We start from the raw sequence: 17105 nt of genomic DNA, 5'->3' as shown, positions 1-17105 counted from the left end.
TCATGGCACAGCACATATAATGCAGTTTCCAGCCTCCACCCAAGTTGGATCATCGACGTGATCTTGGCTCACTGCAACCTCCACCTCCCAGGTTCAAGTGATTCTCGTGCTTCAACCTGAGTATCTGGGACTACAGGCACGCACCACCAGGCCCAGCTAATTTTGTATTTTTAGTAGAGACTGGATTTCACCATATTGGCCAGGCTGGTCTCGAACTTCTGACCTCAATGATCCATCCTCCTTGGCCTCCCAAAGTGCTGGGATTACAGGTGTGAGCCACCGCATCCCCAGCCATTTCTGGGCATTCTTGACATAACCTGTGCATCCTCCACCAGGGCACTTATCTGGAAATTAGAGGATTTGTTCAACAAACATTTATTCAGTATCTTCTGTGTACCAGATAATTGCACTAGGTGTGTGAATACAAAGACTAATTTGATGTGGTCCTCCACCCCCAGTAGCTTTATCCAGTTATAGTTATTTATTTATTGAGAGAATTTCACTCTTGTTACCCAGGCTGGAGTGCAGTGGCATGATCTCAGCTCACTACAACCTCCACCTCCCAGGTTCAAGCGATTCTCCTGCCTCAGCCCCAAGTAGCTGGGATTACAGGCATGCACCACCACACCCGCCTAATATTTGTATTTTTAGTAGAGACAGGGTTTCTCCATGTTGGTCAGGCTGGTCTCGAACTCCCAACCACAGGTGATCTTACCTGCCTCAGCCTCCCAAAGTGCTGGGATTACAGGTGTGAGCCGCCACGGCCGGCCCAGTTGTATTTTTTAACTGATCAGTTTTTGAGCTTTTCCCACCTAGACCATGGACTCTCCAGGAACAGAGCGGTGCTTGACCCCTTCTGTATCCTCGGTGCCAAGCCCAATGTCTGCATACAGTAAGGTGCAAAACAGAGAAGAGGAGTGGGGGCAGGTGGGTCTGGACCTCCAAGAGCAGAGAGGCTTGTGGTCACTGGACTCTGGGGCAGTGCCTGAGAGCCCCCACCTCCAGGCACACTCACATTTGTGTCCTTTTCTGTTTTGCAGGGTCTCGCTGGTGCTCACCCTGCCTCCTGTAAGTGTGCAGTGAGCCACAGCAGGGAGCCTGGGTGCACCACTGCCCTTGTGCTCTTGGGCATGCTTAAAAACTTGCCTAGCGTATTCAAGGACCTAGCAGTTGTGGGTCCACATCTCTCATGGGCATCTCTACAGAGCTTTTTCAGCAAGTGTTCCTTCCTAGATTGTTCAGTCTCCCAGGTTATGATGAGCTGTCACAGATAGTGTTAGGGGACTGATGGATGGGGCGATGGTAGACAAAGGACACCACGTGACCTGAAATACTGGAACTAGCTGTCTCCACACCCTGCCCTCTGCCCACTTTATCTCCCCTGAGAATGGAATACAAGTATAACCCTAGCTCTATTCAATAAGGGCTGCTGCAGGTTCTGGATGCCCCCGCCTCTTCAGCAACCCTGACTTCCTCCATGCAATCATTTCTTCACTCATTTAACAAACATGTGAGCTCTTCCTTGCCCCGCTATTTTGTGGCTCTGGGGATACAATAAGTCTGCCCCAGTGCTGAGTGTCAGAGCTCAGAACGGCAGGAGGGCCCCTTACCCAGGACTTCTCTCCCCCACCCCACCCTCAGTGCCCGTTCCTGTAGGCACTGACTGTGTCACAGCGAGTCACAGGAGTCCTTGTTCCTGAGGACATTAGGAACACCCCACCCAGGACACCAGCAGAGCTGGGTGCCCAAACATCTTCCAGAGGGCTCCCACATTCCACTGCCCCCAAGAAATTTTCTGCAAACCACATGTCATCACTTTAATACTGTGTAATACTTTTTTTTAAAATACAGTCTCTTCTGAGGTAGACCACAACTGCAGAGCATCGTCAGACAGGAGATAAATACGTCCATGTACAACACGCAGCAAAATGAGGTAGAAATGGTTACAGTGGGAGGAGAGGATCCCAGCCCCAGTCTGGGTAGAAGAAGGGGAGTGGCCAGCTTGGAAGCTGCCCTCCCCACTTCCTGCCCCTGGATTCTTTGGTATGCCCCCCCAACATTGCCAGAACTGGACCGGCCCTTCCCCTACCTGCCTGCCCCAGTGCCCATGAGGTAGGTGCCACTAGGCCGGGGGGGGGGGGGCGGGGGGTGTCCTTGTGCAAAGCTCCCCAAGCCTGGGGAACAGGAGGAGCCTAGTAGAGGAAGTGGTGGGGACTCCACCTCCCAGAGCTGCCTGCCTCTTGAAGGGAAGGCTGGGATCCCCTCCCCAACTTCCCTGACACCCTCCACCCCCCACCCCCCAAACATACACACCTGAGAGAGAACCCCTCACTCCATGCTCCCTCCGAGGGTCTTTTGCAGCCTGCAGCTGTGATCCTGCAGCCCACTGCTTCTGAGGCACCAAAGCCCTGCAGTCGGCTGGCTCCAAAGAGAGAGGGAAGGGAAGCGGGGAAAGCAGAGCAGCCTTCCAGTCAGCACTCCTTGGCCAGCACAGGCCCGGGGTGCCAGGGTCCCTGAAAGGTCACCCACAGACACCCTCCCAGCCAGGAGGAGAGGCAGTGGACTCTGTAGGAAACCTACGGGCAGGCAGGGAACTGGAAGGGAGGCTGAGGTGGGAGAGAGAAAAAGAGGCGGGGAGGGCTTGTTCCCCACTTTGGACCAAAGATCAGAGTTGTGAAATGGGCTGGGGTGGGGTGGGGGAGCAAACTGCTAAAGCCTCATCAAGGGAAAATTGGTGGGAAGGAGAGGAATGTGGTTCTCAGAGAGAAGGGCTCCAAGCCTGGTGGAATGTTCAGGCAGGACTGAGACCTCCCCCCAGGTCAAAGGAAACGCCCTGTCCATCTCCCTCCCCTCTCCCATCTCTGGTGCTCCAGACCTAGGACTCCAGGGGAATGGGGGAGGCATGTTTCCTCACAGAGCCCCCTCAGTAAGGGATGCTCATCCCTCCCCAGAGCTTCCCAGCAGAAGCGGCTAAGGTCCAGTAGCTGATTTTGTGTCCAGACTGTTTACCCAGATGGAATTCTCCTAGTATAAGTCATTGGGGACCTCTGCCAAGGCGGGGCCAGGTGACGGGACCTCTCTGGAGACTTTCTGCTTAGGCCACCCTCACATTTGGGCCCTCCCAGCCTACTTTCTGGGTCTCAGGAAGTAAACTGGGCAAAGGCATCCTAACTCTGGATAGCCCTTCACAGAAAACATTCAGCGGAGGGGTGGGAGTGGGGGAGGGGACGGGGAGCAGCAGGAGGGGAATAAGGCCTCCCCTCTCTCAAACCCCACAGCCCACTCCCCACACTCATGCCTAGGCCTTGGCCCTGGGGAGGAAGCCCTTAGGAATACATTCTGCTTCTGCCCAGGAATAGCTAGGGTTTCACTGAGGCCTCTGGTCTTCCTCTCCCCTTCCCCATAAGTCCCATTTCTTTTGAGTGTCTGGGAGAATTTGCTCCCCTGAATGGAGTGGGGGGAGGGGCGAGGGCAGGAGTAGGGGGGCACACAGGAGAGCAGCCAAAGTCTAACATTCTTTCGGAGGTCAGTTTCTTCCTGAGTTGTCAAAATAAAAAGAAAAACAGCATATTCTACACATCTTACAAAAATAAAAAGCCTAAAATATGAAACAAGCTACATTTCTGGGATCTCGCCTCAAAAACAAAAAACTCCCCTTCCTTGGGGAATTTTTTCCTTGATCCCTAGACCCTAGGTTTCAGATGGGTGAGAGGTAACCCTCCTCCCCTCCTCCTCAGTCCCTGGGCCTCCAGAGCTCCTGCAAAGGGCCACTGCAGTCCAAATGAGAACAGAAGGCAGAAAGAGGCATTAAAGCTCAGGGACCAAGAAGCCCAGGGATGCTGGAGAGCCAGGGATGGAGAATGATGTACAGAGGGTGAGGGATGGAGAGCTGGGGAGGGAGGGGCAGGAGAGAAACAGGGCCAGCATGGGGGGGCGGGGGTGTCAGTGACAAAGCAAAGGAGAGAGAAAACCAAGCGAATGCAGAGAAAGGGGTGGAGAGAATAAGGGAGAAGGAGGGTGCCATTCGGATAGCGAGGAGACAAAAGCCTTGTGGCAAGAGAGCAGGAGTTCCTAAGGCCCCGGGTGCCAGCCCATGCCGGATCTGCCCGGTCTGCCGGGCGGAGATGGCGAGCTTCCAGTCCACAATAAATAGGAAAAACCTGAGTACACGGCGCATATGGCATCTATCTGCCTGGCAGAAGCATTTCCTTCCCACGGAAAAAAAAAAAATGCACCGGCAGAGCCCTCCTGTCCCCCACCCCACATTCACCATTCCGGCCCCTGTCAGTCGGGTTTAGTCAGTGACAACCCTCCCACGAGGAGGCGGTGGGGACGGAGGAGCAGCGGCTCCCGCGGCCTCCCCGCGCGCCGTCAGTGTCCGGAGCCGTACATTTTGTCCCATTCCACGAACGTGTCCAGTTCTTTGGCGGAGGTCCTAGGGCCCACCTTGGACAGCGCCGCCTCCAGGTCCTTGTAGGAGAGCGGGCGCTGAAGCCCCGGGAGGCCCGCCCCGGCCGCGGCCTGCTGGCACAGATGCTCCAGCTCGCCCCCAGAGAAGCCCTGCGTGCCCTGCACCAGCGCTGCCAGCTCCCGCTCACTGAGCGCGCAGCCCTGCTGGGCCAGCGCCCGCTGCAGGATCTGCCCGCGGGCCGGGCTGTCGGGCAGCGCCACGTAGAAGCGGAGAGCGAAGCGCCGGCGGGTCGCCTCGTCCAGAGCCGCGGGCCGCCAGGTGGTGCCTACGACCAGCACGCCTTCGGCCCCCGTGCCGCAGCTGCCATCCAGGCAGGCCAGTAGCGGCACCTGCAGCGCGCCCCCTGCCGCCGCGCCGTCGTCCCGGGAGGGGAGCAGCGCGTCCAGCTCACTGATAAGGAGCACTGAGGGCGGGCGGCAGCGTGCGGCCGCAAAGGCGGCCTGGAGGAGGCGCGCGCCCTCAGCGGAGCCGGGCGCAGCCAGTGTCGCACCGCGCAGGCGCAGCAGCGTGGCGCCCAGTTGCGTGGCGAGGCAGCGGCCCAGCAGCGCTTTGCCCCCGCCCCGCGGCCCAAAGAGCAGGACGGTCCGCGGCGGGCGCAGGCTGCCTGGGTAGGCGAGCGGCCTGAGCAGGGGCCACACCAGCTCCTCTTCCAGCGCCGCCTTGAGCGCGCTCTGGCCCGCCACATCCGCCCACTGCACTGGGGGCCCGCAGTCCACCATCTTGCTCGTCACCAGCTCCAGGGCCCCAGGGTCCACACCTTTGGGAGGCTCCCCCGACGGCACGGCGAACCCCCCACGGGGAGCCGAGGCCCGCTCCGGGAACTTTTCAAAGGGCTCGAGTTGCGGGCCGTACACGGCGGAGCCCAGGACCTTGAGGGGGACGCCGCCACCGTACTTGCCCGACGCCTCCTCCGCGGCTCCCGGCGGCTTGGCCCGGAACCCGTTGCCCGGACACTCGCCGTTGTCGGCGGCTGGGTAGGAGGCGCCGTCGGCCGCGGGGGCCTTGGCTGGCTCGTACACGTACTTGCGGTAGCGGCCCTCGGCGCCCTCGTCCGCGGCCTTGCGCTTCAGCGACAGTCCGGCCTCGGCGCCCGACGCGGCCGTGGGGAAGCCATAGGCGGCGGGTGGCGCGGGTGCTGGCAGAGGCGTGGGCGCGGGCAGGCCTGGGGTCAGGTAGGGGGTCGGGGGCGGCCCCGGGGGCGGCGGGAGCGCGCCATAGCCGGGCTGCACCGCATAGCCCCCAGCGGGGTAGTTGTACAGCGGCGCTGAGGGCCCGTACCCGGGCGGCGGCGGGGGCTGCAGGAGCGCGGCCGGGGGCGGCGCGGGTAGCGCCGCGCCGCTCTGAGCACAGTAGCCCGGCGCCAGGTACCCCCCGCCGTAACCCGACGCGTACTCCGACGCCGCCGACGGGCCCCCGCACGCATTGCCGGCGTACAGGGATTCAGGGACGTTCCCGGCTAAAACTGGGGAGCTCCCTAGGGCCCCGGAACCGCCCCCACCACCCGACTTGGTTCCTGGGAGGCCTTCGTGGAGTGAGGCCAAGGGGTAGGGTGGCTCCGGCCCTGACCAGGGCTCGGGGTCCCCTTTGGCGCCGTTGAGGAAGGCGGCGTCGCTGTAGCCGCCCAGAGCGGGACGCTCGTAGGGAGAGTCCAGGACCCCCGAGTACTTCTCTGCGTAGCGCTTTAGGAGGTTGGAGGCAGTGAGGGCGGATATGTCGTCGTGTGCCCAAGCGTAGTGGCAGCGTTGGCGACCGCCAGGGGGCAACTCCAACTTGTGGGCGGGCGACGGGGTGGTGGAGGAGACGTCCAGGTGCTGCTCTGGCCACTGGTTGAGGGGCTGGGCGTGTTCCGGTGTCCAGTGCATCTTCAACAGAGCTGCGGGCAAGAGACGAGAGGGCTGGTGACATCGAGATGCTGAGGACCCAGCGGGCCACTGCTAACCATAGGCCATTCCGCCTAGACGGTGGCTTGTGACAGGCTGGGCTTCCGGCCTCCACCACCTACCGCCCCACTCTCCTGGGGCCCTCCCTCCAGGGACCAAATACCCCTTATGTCCTATGATTAAAGTTGAGACTATTTTCTCAGCGCGCAATTGGGTCTGGAAGCGATGTGGTTGACCCTAACTTGACTTTGTAAGCAATGGTTATTATTTTTGTCCTGGCCACTCCAGCCATGTCCTCTGTAGGACACGTGATCCTTATTTTCGGACCTTACTTTCTAGTGAAGGATTGGACAATGGGTGAGACACCTCAGCCCTGGGAATAGTCAGACTCAAGTGAAGCTCAGCAACAGATGTTTGTCACCCACCTACTGTGTGCTGGCCACTACAGAGGCACCAGGGTTATGTAAAGAGATGTATGAGGCTTGCCAGAATCGGCCTAGTGACCCAGAAGTCTGTTATTCCTAAATGCTCTGTTCACCTCAGCCTTTCCTGAGATTCCAAAGCCCCCTCTGGGCCTGAGATCAGAGATGCTGGTGTGTGGCACTACCTTATCCATGGAAAACCTCAGTGGCTGACCAGGAGCATGCATTTCCTTCCCACTGGTTTTAGCTTCTGCCTGATGAAGTCAGAGCACCTGGATTCCAGACCCAGCTGCGTGTAATAGCTGTGTGCCTGCGGCAGGTACTACCACCTGCTTCATTCCCAATAGGGCTCACCACAATACAAAAATATGTAGAACGGATAGGTCATATGCTGGAGAAGAGGGGGGAACGTTGATACACAACAATGCACATCATAGGATATGGACCACAAATTTGTCTCTAAGCTTCTCAGTAGCCAATAAAGAGGGAGAGGTAGTCAGACTCACTTTGCAAAGTAAAAAACACTGTACTTAAAAGCAAAAGTGTTCCTGTCTTAGAGATCATAGAACTCTTTTTCGTGGTCCTTAGGAAGCAGACCTGTGAGACGTAATAACCTCCTTCTTGCCCTCCATGCTGTGAACACAGCAGAGATGTTCCGTGGCTGTTCCTGATAACTATCCCTTAGCCCCACGTAGCATGAGCCAAACAATCTGGTAAAGGGGATCCTGGGCTTGGGGAATGGCTCTGCCTAGGCACATAGCTCCTGTGGGCCAGCCTGATAAAATATCTCAAAGGCTAAGAGGCCCATGGCACACCAGAGACAGCTGATGCTGATGATGGTTTCTCAAAGCTCAGGTTTTGATAAGACAAGTTTCTTAAGAGGTTCACATATTCTCATAGATTCAGTATTATTTTTTCAACAGATTTTTATGGAGCAAATCCCAAGTGTTTTGCTAGGCATGGGGAAAGATTGAAAGGTGAATAGGATGGTTCAACCAGGTAGAGTAGACAGACAATGGCCTCTGTGAAGTGAGAAAATGGAGGTATATATACCAAGGGCACTGGGGCTCAGGGGAACATCCCAAGGAGGTGGTGCCTTTGCTGGACCATGAAAGGTGAGGGATCAGGTCGACCAGACAAAGTGAGTAGGGCATCCCAGATCACTATGCAGGGCACAGTGCCTTCAGAAAGCCAGGGCTGTGCTAGTTCCCATGCCATATTCCCTTCCTCAAGGCACTTTACCGCCACCTTCTGGAAAACTGCTGTAAATCTAGTGTCTGCTCCCCTGGAATTGTGATTTGTGCCCTGTTAGTAGTAGAGCTGTTGTTCACAACCAACATAACCATACACTTCGAGTCCGTAGAGAACATCAAGAAATATTGGGTCACCAGAGCTTTGACAGTGGGTGTTTATAGACGAAGAGGCTGAAGGTAACCCAGTCTCTGCTCAGTTCTCCACAGCTGGCCTTCCTAGCAGCAGCTTGTTGACAGCATCCCCACCCCTGTTGATGGCTCTCTACTTCGTGTGGCTGTGACCTGATATCAGTGGGAGAAGACAGTCTTTGAAAGTAATTTACTCTCATCCCCACTCCCCTAGGGAAGGCATGAGCCATAGATACAAAGCTTAAAAAGGAAGGGACGTGAGTTCTCAAGGTTGTCCCGCCCCCATGTGAGAGGTGATGCTGGCCACCAGGCAAGAGGGAGAACAGAGACTAACAGAGCTGAGTGCGATGTCCTTGGGGACAGATGTGCAGCCCTCCAGCTCTTGCTGAGAAGGATCTCCAAAGATCAGAGACATTACCTGCTGTGAAAGAGGGTAATTTCCTGGAACATCAAAAATCATAAGTGGTTCTGGCTGCAGAGACTTAGGAGGTAACATCAAAGTTATTGGCCTGGTGGCTCACATCTGTAATCCTAGCACTTTGGGAGGCTGAGGCTGGCAGATCACCTGAGGTGAGGAATTCAAGACCAACCTGGCCAACATGGCAAAACCCTGTCTCTACTAAAAATACAATAATTAGCTGGGCATAGTGGTGGGCACTTGTAATCCCAGCTACTCGGGAGGCTGAGGCAAGAATCACCTGAACCTGGGAGGTGGAGGTTGCAGTAAGCTGAGATGGCACCACTGCACTCCAGCCTGAGCAATGAGAGTGAGACTCCATCTCAAAACAAACAAAAAAAGTTACACAAATGCAAGTATTGTATTACTACCCAAACCACAAATCTGTTTTTTTTTTTTTTCTATTCACTATTTTCTGTGCTTTGTTTCCTTACTTAACATGGAAAAAAGATATTTGACCTTGATGATGGCATTTACCCTGAGCATATTACACTGGACAAGCTGGGGAAAGGGCACAAACAGTAAATGAAGAAGGCTCAAATCTGGACTTGTCCATACACATCTCCTTCCCCCTGCCAGCCCCTGTGCTCCTAATGCTGTCAGTGATGTCATCCCTCCCTCATCCCCCAGACTTTTGAGCCAGGCTCCCTCTCCCCAGCTCCTGGCCTGTCCTTCAGTAATCCTCACTCAAACCTCCACCCGCCATTGAAGATCCTCTGACCCTGGCCATCACTGAGAACTGCTCTACCTCGGAGACTATGGACTCCAGTAAGCCACCTCCAATCCTCCACCCCAGCTTCATACCTGCAATATCTCTGTACTCCACGGCTCAGCCCCTCTCTGTAGCCCTTCCAGAGAGGGGACTTTGTCTATGACACTCCATCTAGACCACTTGATCTTGATCCTCAGTCTTTAGATACCGGCCCTTCCACTCCAGGTAAATTTCCTCCCATTTTAGCCAGGGCCAAAAAAAAAGGAAGGCATTGGGTAAATCTCTCTTACCTCTGGCCCTCTTTTTACTTTTACATCTGTATCCCTCTTGCACCCGGAAGCCCTCAGGTTCCATCCATCCCAGCCCTTGGCTCCATCTAGGTACTGGGTCCCTCCCCACAATTAGCTTAATTCAGTCCCATCTTCAAAATGACCCCACTTGACCCTGGGTTCCCCACTAGCTACCAGCTCATTCCTTTTTCCTTCTTCATCCTTTTTTAAGGTATCATTGTCTAGATGCAGGGACATGGCATCTGCTAGAGATCCTTTCAATAGTCTAACCGGGAAGCAGGACACCAGGTCAGCATCTTCTACTAAACTAAGTTCCATAGCACTACATTTTCTTCTAATGCCTTCCAAGAGAAAGAACTTAGCCACCCAAGGACCAGTCTCAACCTAAGGGCAGGAAGAGGGCAGAAGTTTGAGAAGAGTGGGCGAGGTTGCCTTACCTGCACACAGAATACTGTCTCACATGAGTCTGAGTACACACCCAACATGCACATGCACACCAGGGATGTGCATAGGCGTGCACAGTTGCAGGCACAGGTGCTTGTGTTCATGCATGTGCCTGGCACGCACACATTTAAAGTGTGATCTCACTTGGGTGCTTCTTGAGAGACCCAGGCCTGCCAGGCCTTCCTCCCCTTGCCCACCATAGATGGAAAATGCTGTCTTCCCTCCCCCACCCCCAGGTCAGTTACAGCCCTCTTGCTTTCACACAGAGACCTTGGGCCTGCTGCCACTTTGCCTCCCACAGGGGTCTCAGGAAGGATCTCCCCAGGATGGGGACCCCCTGCTTCCTGTCCAAGTTCACAAGTCACACTCCAATGATCAGTGATGCTGGAGGTGAGGAAAGGCCCCAAGGACATGGAGGAAAGTGTAGGCTTTGAATCCTCGAGACCTAATTTGAATCCAGGCCCAGACACATGCTGTGTGATCCTGGGCAGGTTGCCTGACCTCGCTCTTGCTGAACCTCAATTTCCCCATTTGTACTTTTTTTTTTTTTTTAAGTAGAGACAGGGTTTTGCCATGTTTGCCAGGCTAGTCTTGAACTCCTGGCTTCAAGTGATCCAACTGCCTCAGCCTCCCAAAGTGCTGGGATTACAGGCATGAGCCACTGTGCCCAGCCAATTTTTCCATTTGTTAAAGGGCATAACATAGGTCATGCTGAGTGGCTGTGAGGATTTAAAGATAATGTATGTAATGGACACAGTCCAATGTGGGGCACAAATTACAAATTAACCCAAGCAGTGCCCCAACCTTGCTGAGTGATGCTAAACAAGTTATTTCCCCTTAGGGTTGGGGGAAACTTGGTGAATGTTCTGTGAAAAGAGGTTCCTTTCAGTTCTAATGTGACGGGCCAGTACTCACAACATTTCCCCAAAACTCAAGCACTGGGGGCAGAACCAGTGCCTGTTCTGTTTTTACATCTCTAATGTAGCCCTTGGGACAGCTCTGGGATCAGTACTGTTACTGTCATCCCCAGTCTACAGATGAGGAGACTGAGAGACAGAGATGAACACATCTTCAGGGTCACATGACTGTGACAGAGTGGAGACAGGACTCAAAGCCCAGGCCTGGAACCACTTGCCTGCAGGGGCTCTGTGGCCCAGGCTTTTGTTCTTACAGCCAGAGAGGAGCCTGAGGCCATTCCACACTGCACACCTACACTCCCCAACACTCACTTCCTGGGCCTGTGGAAGCAGTGGCTGTGCCCCAGGTGCTATGTTTTTAACCTTCAGACCAGGCAGGAGAATGTGTGACCTTGCCCAGTAAAACACCCCAGTAGAGCTGTCTCTCCCTGTGAAGGTCATCAGATAACCAGACACATCCTAGGCTGGGCACGCAGTTCCTTATTTTGGGTTTTGTGGCTTTCCCAGATGGTACCTGGGTCTCTATGGAGAAAACGCTCTCTCTCTGAAACTGCCCAGTTTGGGGAGCAAGGTCCTGTTCCTGAAGCAGCTCTTTCTCTGCAGACCTTGGGGTGAAGTGCTGCTGTACACATAGGAAGCTGGAACCCGCTTGATTCTACCCACAGGACACAGCCCTTCAAACTCACAGTCAATCAATAAATAGTTACAGAAAGAACTATTGGATAGAAAAGTAAAGTGGCTCAAGCCTGTAATCCCAGCACTTTGGGAGGCTGAGGCGGGTGGATCATGTGGTCAAGAGATTGAGACCATCTTGGTCAACATGGTGAAACCCCGTCTCTACTAAAAATACAAAAAATTAGCTGGGCATGGTGGCACGTGCCTGTAATCCCAGCTACTCAGGAGGCTGAGGCAGGAGAATTGCCTGAACCCAGGACGTGGAGGTTGCTGTGAGCCGAGATCACACCATTGCACTCCAGCCCAGGTAACAAGAGCGAAACTCCATCTCAAAAAAAAAAAAAAGAAAAGTAAAGTCATTCCTAAAACCCCTCCCCTCTTTTTAGGAAGTCTTTCAAGATCCATGGGGTATGATTCAGCCTTCACAGCTGGTCAGAACACTGAAGCGTGATTTCCCCCGTAGTCCTGCTGCCCACGGGTCCTGCAGGTGCCTCTCCCATCCCTGTGGATCACAGGCTTTCCATGCACAGGGCCCAGTGCAGGCCATAGGTATCCCCCCCAGCCCACCGTGGCTTCCTGCAGCAGCAAATGCCCTGAGCTGTCACTCTGTGACCATGGCCAGAACACTTAACCTCACTAAGCTCCACTTCCTTCATCTGCCCATTGAGACCATTGATTTAGATTGGTAGATTTCCAACCTTCCTTTCTCATTAGAAACACTGAAATAAATTTGTACAGGGTGAGGAAGGAAGAAACCCCAACCACACAGCATAACACCCACTTCCAACCCCTGGAGACCCCTAAGGTCCCTTCCAGATCTTCCAGAAATGCTCTGATTCTGGATTCCGTCACCCATGCGGGAGGGAAGGGATTGGGCCAAACTGGGCTGGGGGCAGGGTAGGCAAGGAGGGGCAGCTGTGAGCCGGCTCCAGGCCCTCCTGGAGAAGGGGCCATGCCTCTGGGCAAGCCTCCTCCAAGCTCCATTATCTCAGCCTGGAACAAAGAGGCTGGAAGGGAGAATCCCATTGTCGGCCTCCCTTATGGAAATCTCATTAATCTATTCACCAAGGCTCCCACAGGCCTTTTGTCCCAGGCTTTTTGTCTACTGCTTACAACGGGTGCCCCAGGGGGTCTCTGGCTGCCTGGCAGAGCTTGTACCCCCTCCTCTAGGCCCTCCCCCTCATGCCAACACCCCCCCCCCCAACCCATCACTGCAAGAAGAGAGGAGAGGGAGGGGTAACAAGGGAGGACTGGTCACCTGACAGCCCTGGCACCTACTACACAGGAACCTCTTCCCCCAGTTCTGGGCCAGAGAATAGCCCCCAGCACACCTGGGCCCCCAGAACCTGCCTAGGGGATGCTCTGGAGCCAGCACAGGGTCTAGCATGAGTAGGGTTCAATGCTGGGGGCGGCGGGGTGGCTGCATGACTCTTCCTTTCCAAGGCCGCAGCCCATGTTCGGCAAGTACGCTGCCTTGCTGCCTTCCAGCTGTTAGACACTTCTGTGATACTTTCAGTGTGCCAGCCACCGTGTGCCAGGTATGACTCCCAGCTTGAGAGGCAAACCGGACCACACTGGGACCCATGCTGGCAGACTTGATCACCTAACAGGGAAGAGAAGATAAAGTGGTTCCTCAGAAAGGAGGGAGAGAAGGAAGGGAAGAGAGGAAAAAAAGGAGGAAGGAAGGAAGGGGGGAAGAGGAAGGGGGAAGGAGAGAGGGAGGAGGAGGGAGGGAAAAAAGAAAGGAATGAAAGAGTGGGATAGAGGAAGAAGGAAAAAGAGGTTTGAGGTAAAGGTGGTCAAAAGACAAAATTTCAGTTAGGAGGAATAAGTTCCAGAGATCTGTTGTTCAACATGGTGACTAGAGCTAATACAAGTGTATTATATACCTGAGGATTACGGAGAGTAGGCCTTTTGTTACGGCTCGTGCCTGCAATCCTGGCACTTTGAAAGGCCGAGGCAGGCAAATCACCTGAGGTCAGGAGTTCAAGACCAGCATGGCCAATATGGTGAAACTCTGTCTCTACTAAAAATACAAAAATTAGCCGGGTGTGGTGACACACACCTGTACTCCCAGCTACTTGGGAGGTTGAGGCAGAAGAATTGCTTGAACCCGGAAGGTGGAAGTTGCAGTGAGCTGAAATCACATCACTGCATTTCAGCTTGGGCAAATGAGCCAGACTGCGTCTCAAAAAAAAAAAAAGAGAGAAAAAATTACTGAGAGTAGATTTCAGGTGTGCTCACCACAAATAAGTATGTGAGGTAATGCATATGTTAATTTGCTCAATTCAGCCATTCCACAATGTATACATATTTCAAAACATCATTTTGAATACCGTAAGTATACCCGTTTTTATTTTAAAACACTTTTTATTAAAAATACTGTATTACCCTGTTTTTTCTGAGTCAGAGTCTCACTCTATTGCCCAGGCTGGAATGTGGTGGCAGGATCTTGGCTCACCACGGTCTCAACTTCCCAGGGTCAAGCCATCCTCACACATCAGCCTCCTTAGTAGCTGGGACCACAGGTACCAGCAACACATCACTAAGCCTGGCTAATGTGTTTGTTTGTTTGTTTTTGTAGAGATGGAGTTCCACCATGTTGTTCAGGTTGGCCTCAAATGCTGGGGCTCAGGCAGTCCACCTACCTTGGCCTCCCAAAGTGCTGGGATTAGAGGTGTGAGCACCGAACTCAGCCTGTATTACCCTTCAAACAGAGATAACTGTTGATTTTCTGTGCAAATGAAGAATTACAGGAATAAATGTATTTGATAGATTTTTTAAAAAGTAAGGTCCTATAGCTAAAAAAGAAAAAAAGAGGAAAAGAAAGAATGCTGGAGGTTCAGAGATAGCTGGGGAGTCAGGAATTCATTTTGCAGCTGGCACTGGGGAATGTGGGGGACAGTAGGTCTCAGCTCGGAGGCTCCAGGAGAAAAGAAAAAAGGAGCAGAGCTGAGCAGGGAGTGCTGGCCCCCACTCCCCACAGCACTCCAGTTAAGCAGGTATTGTTTGCAGATAAAACAGTGCCAGGCTGGGCGCTGTGGCTCACACCTGTAATGGCAACACTTTGGGAGACCAAGGGGGACAGATCACCTGAGGTCAGAGTTCGAGACCAGCCTGGCTAACATGGTGAAACCCTGTCTCTACTAAAAAATGCAAAAAATTAGCTGGGCGTGGTGGCAGGCACCTGTAATCCCAGCTACTCAGGAGGCTGAGGCAGGAGAATTGCTTGAACCTGGGAGGCGGAGGTTGCAATGAGCTGAGATCACGCCATTGCACTCCAGCCTGGTGACAGAGTGAGACTCCATCTCAAAACAAAAGTGCCAGATAGAAGTGGCTGGCCCCATATCACACAACCTTCTGGAGGCCAAGCTGGGACCTGAAAGCAGATCTCCTCCCACTTCTGCAGACTGTGGAAAGGCAAGTATACAAGGCGGGGAGTACACCCCTGAGAAGGGCATGAGATCCGAACACTTTCCTTCCCTGCCCCTAAGCGCACTCCTTGGCCAGAGAGGGGATAACAGAAGGGCATGGGAAAATGAGCTCGAGGACCGGGAATGGATGGTCAGGACGCATGGCCAATGTGGGAGTGAATCTCTGCGTGTCCTCTGCTGTCTGTGAACATCACAGGCCTCTCTGGCCCTTTAGAGCCAACAATGCAATGTACACCAGCCTTCCTTCCCCTAAGGGACTAAAGGAACCCTCCCCCCACCCACAGCAAAACCAAAAAAGTATTCCTGCCCATTCAGGCCTTGCTTGTATAGCCCACCCGTCTGAGGTGGCCTTGCCTTGCCAACTCTCCCATCCTTCAAGGCCGGCAGCCAGGCCTGCCTCCTTCCCGAATCTTCTGTGGCCACTCCAGCTATAGCTGACCCCCAGCCTTCCTGGGGACGCTAGAGAAAGTCCGGCTTGGCAATAAGACTAGAGGATGTGTGAGCTGTGTGCTGTCTCCTTCTTATGCACCTATCACACTCTCTTTCAACAGACATTGTTCCCTCAGCTCTGCCTTCTGCATGCTCCATTCCCTCTCTGCTGGATCATTCTCATCAGCTCACAAATATGCTGTTATATTTTCTGTTTTAGGGAAAAAAAGCCCAGAATATATATACATTTTTGAGACAAGGTCTTGCTCTGTTGCCCAGGCTACAGTGCAGTGGTGTGCCCATAGCTCACTGCAGCCTCCACCTCCCAGGCTCAGGCATCCCTCCCACCCCAGCCTCTTGAGCAGCTGGGGACCACAGGCACATGCCACCACACCTGGCTCATTTTATTTTATTTTATTTATTTATTTTGAGACAGAGTCTTGCTCTGACACCCAGGTTGAAGTGCAGTGTCAAGATCTCAGCTCACTGCAATCTCCACCTCCTGAATTAAAGCGATTCTCATGCCAACCTGCCACCACACCCAGCTAATTTTGGGATTTTTAGTAGAGACAGGGTTTCTTCTTGTTGGCCAGGCTGATCTTGAACTCCTGACCTGAGGTGATTTACCCGCTTCAGCCTCACAAAGTCCTGGGATGACAGGCGTGAGCCACTGTGCCTGGACCCAGAATAATTTCTTAAACCCCCTCCAGCTACCTTCTCTCTCCCTCTGCTTGCTTTTACCTTGTCTATGCTACTGTTTCTGATTCCTGTCCTTCCATTCCCTCTTGAACCCCTTCCCAGCAGGCATTTACCCCCAACATCCCACTACCTTTACCTCATAACCACACAGCTGCATCTCATGCTTAGCCCTCCTCTTGTAAAACCAGGGCCCTGCACTCTCCTGGCCCTGCTGCCTGCCCCTCCTCCCAAAGCCTCTCGGCTGCCCTCCATCACCCACTCCCCTCTAAACCCTGCGGACCTAGGGCTCAGTCCCACAGCTTTCTCTTCCCTCTTCATGGTAATTCCATGCATGATCCCATCCCATCTCCTGGCTTTTACCATCACCTGTATTGATGTTTCCTGAACATGGTTCTCTAGCTGAGAGTTCTGCCCTGCACTGCGCACTTTATTCAACCTTCTTCCTGATACCGCCACTGAAATATTTAATTGGCATAATTAACATGTCCAAAAATGAAGTTTCTGGCTCCCACACCCGCAACCTAGCCCTCCCTCAGTCTTCCCCATTGCAGGAAATGGCAGCTGCATCCTTTCTAGTGGCTCCGCCTGAAACCCTGTGGTCATCTTTAGCTTCTCTTTCACTCATCAGAACAGCAAATCAGGTTTTTGGTCCTAGCTTCAAAATCTACCCCAAATGCCATCACTTCTCACCACCTCCAGGGATGCTCTCACCTGGACGACAACAGCAGCCCCTCTCTCTCTCTTTTGTTTGGTGTTTTTGAGACAGGGTCTCACTTTGCTGCTCATACTGGAGTGCAGTGGTGTGATCACAGCTCACTACAGCCCCGACCTCCTGGGCTCAAACAGTCTTCCTACCTCAGCCTCCCAAGTAGTTGGGACCACAGGTGTGGTGG

The 17105-nt window shown here is 53.8% G+C and overlaps 1 protein-coding gene across 1 annotated transcript in view; it reads right to left on the bottom strand.

Annotated features, from left to right (window-relative positions):
- Positions 1–1804: 1804 nt before the first annotated feature.
- The window catches only part of FIGNL2 (fidgetin like 2), a 32230-nt gene continuing 16929 nt past the window's right edge, over positions 1805–17105 (bottom strand). Inside the window, exon 2 of the mRNA XM_035256721.3 lies at positions 1805–6344. Coding sequence (XP_035112612.1) covers positions 4372–6333 — 1962 coding nt within the window. The 5' untranslated portion in view covers positions 6334–6344 and the 3' untranslated portion in view covers positions 1805–4371. The remainder of the gene's footprint in view (positions 6345–17105) is intronic.

Source organism: Callithrix jacchus, chromosome 9, assembly GCF_049354715.1.
Source record: "Callithrix jacchus isolate 240 chromosome 9, calJac240_pri, whole genome shotgun sequence".
Classification (NCBI taxonomy): domain Eukaryota; kingdom Metazoa; phylum Chordata; class Mammalia; order Primates; family Cebidae; genus Callithrix; species Callithrix jacchus.
This window is presented reverse-complemented; position numbering and strand designations above follow the sequence as displayed.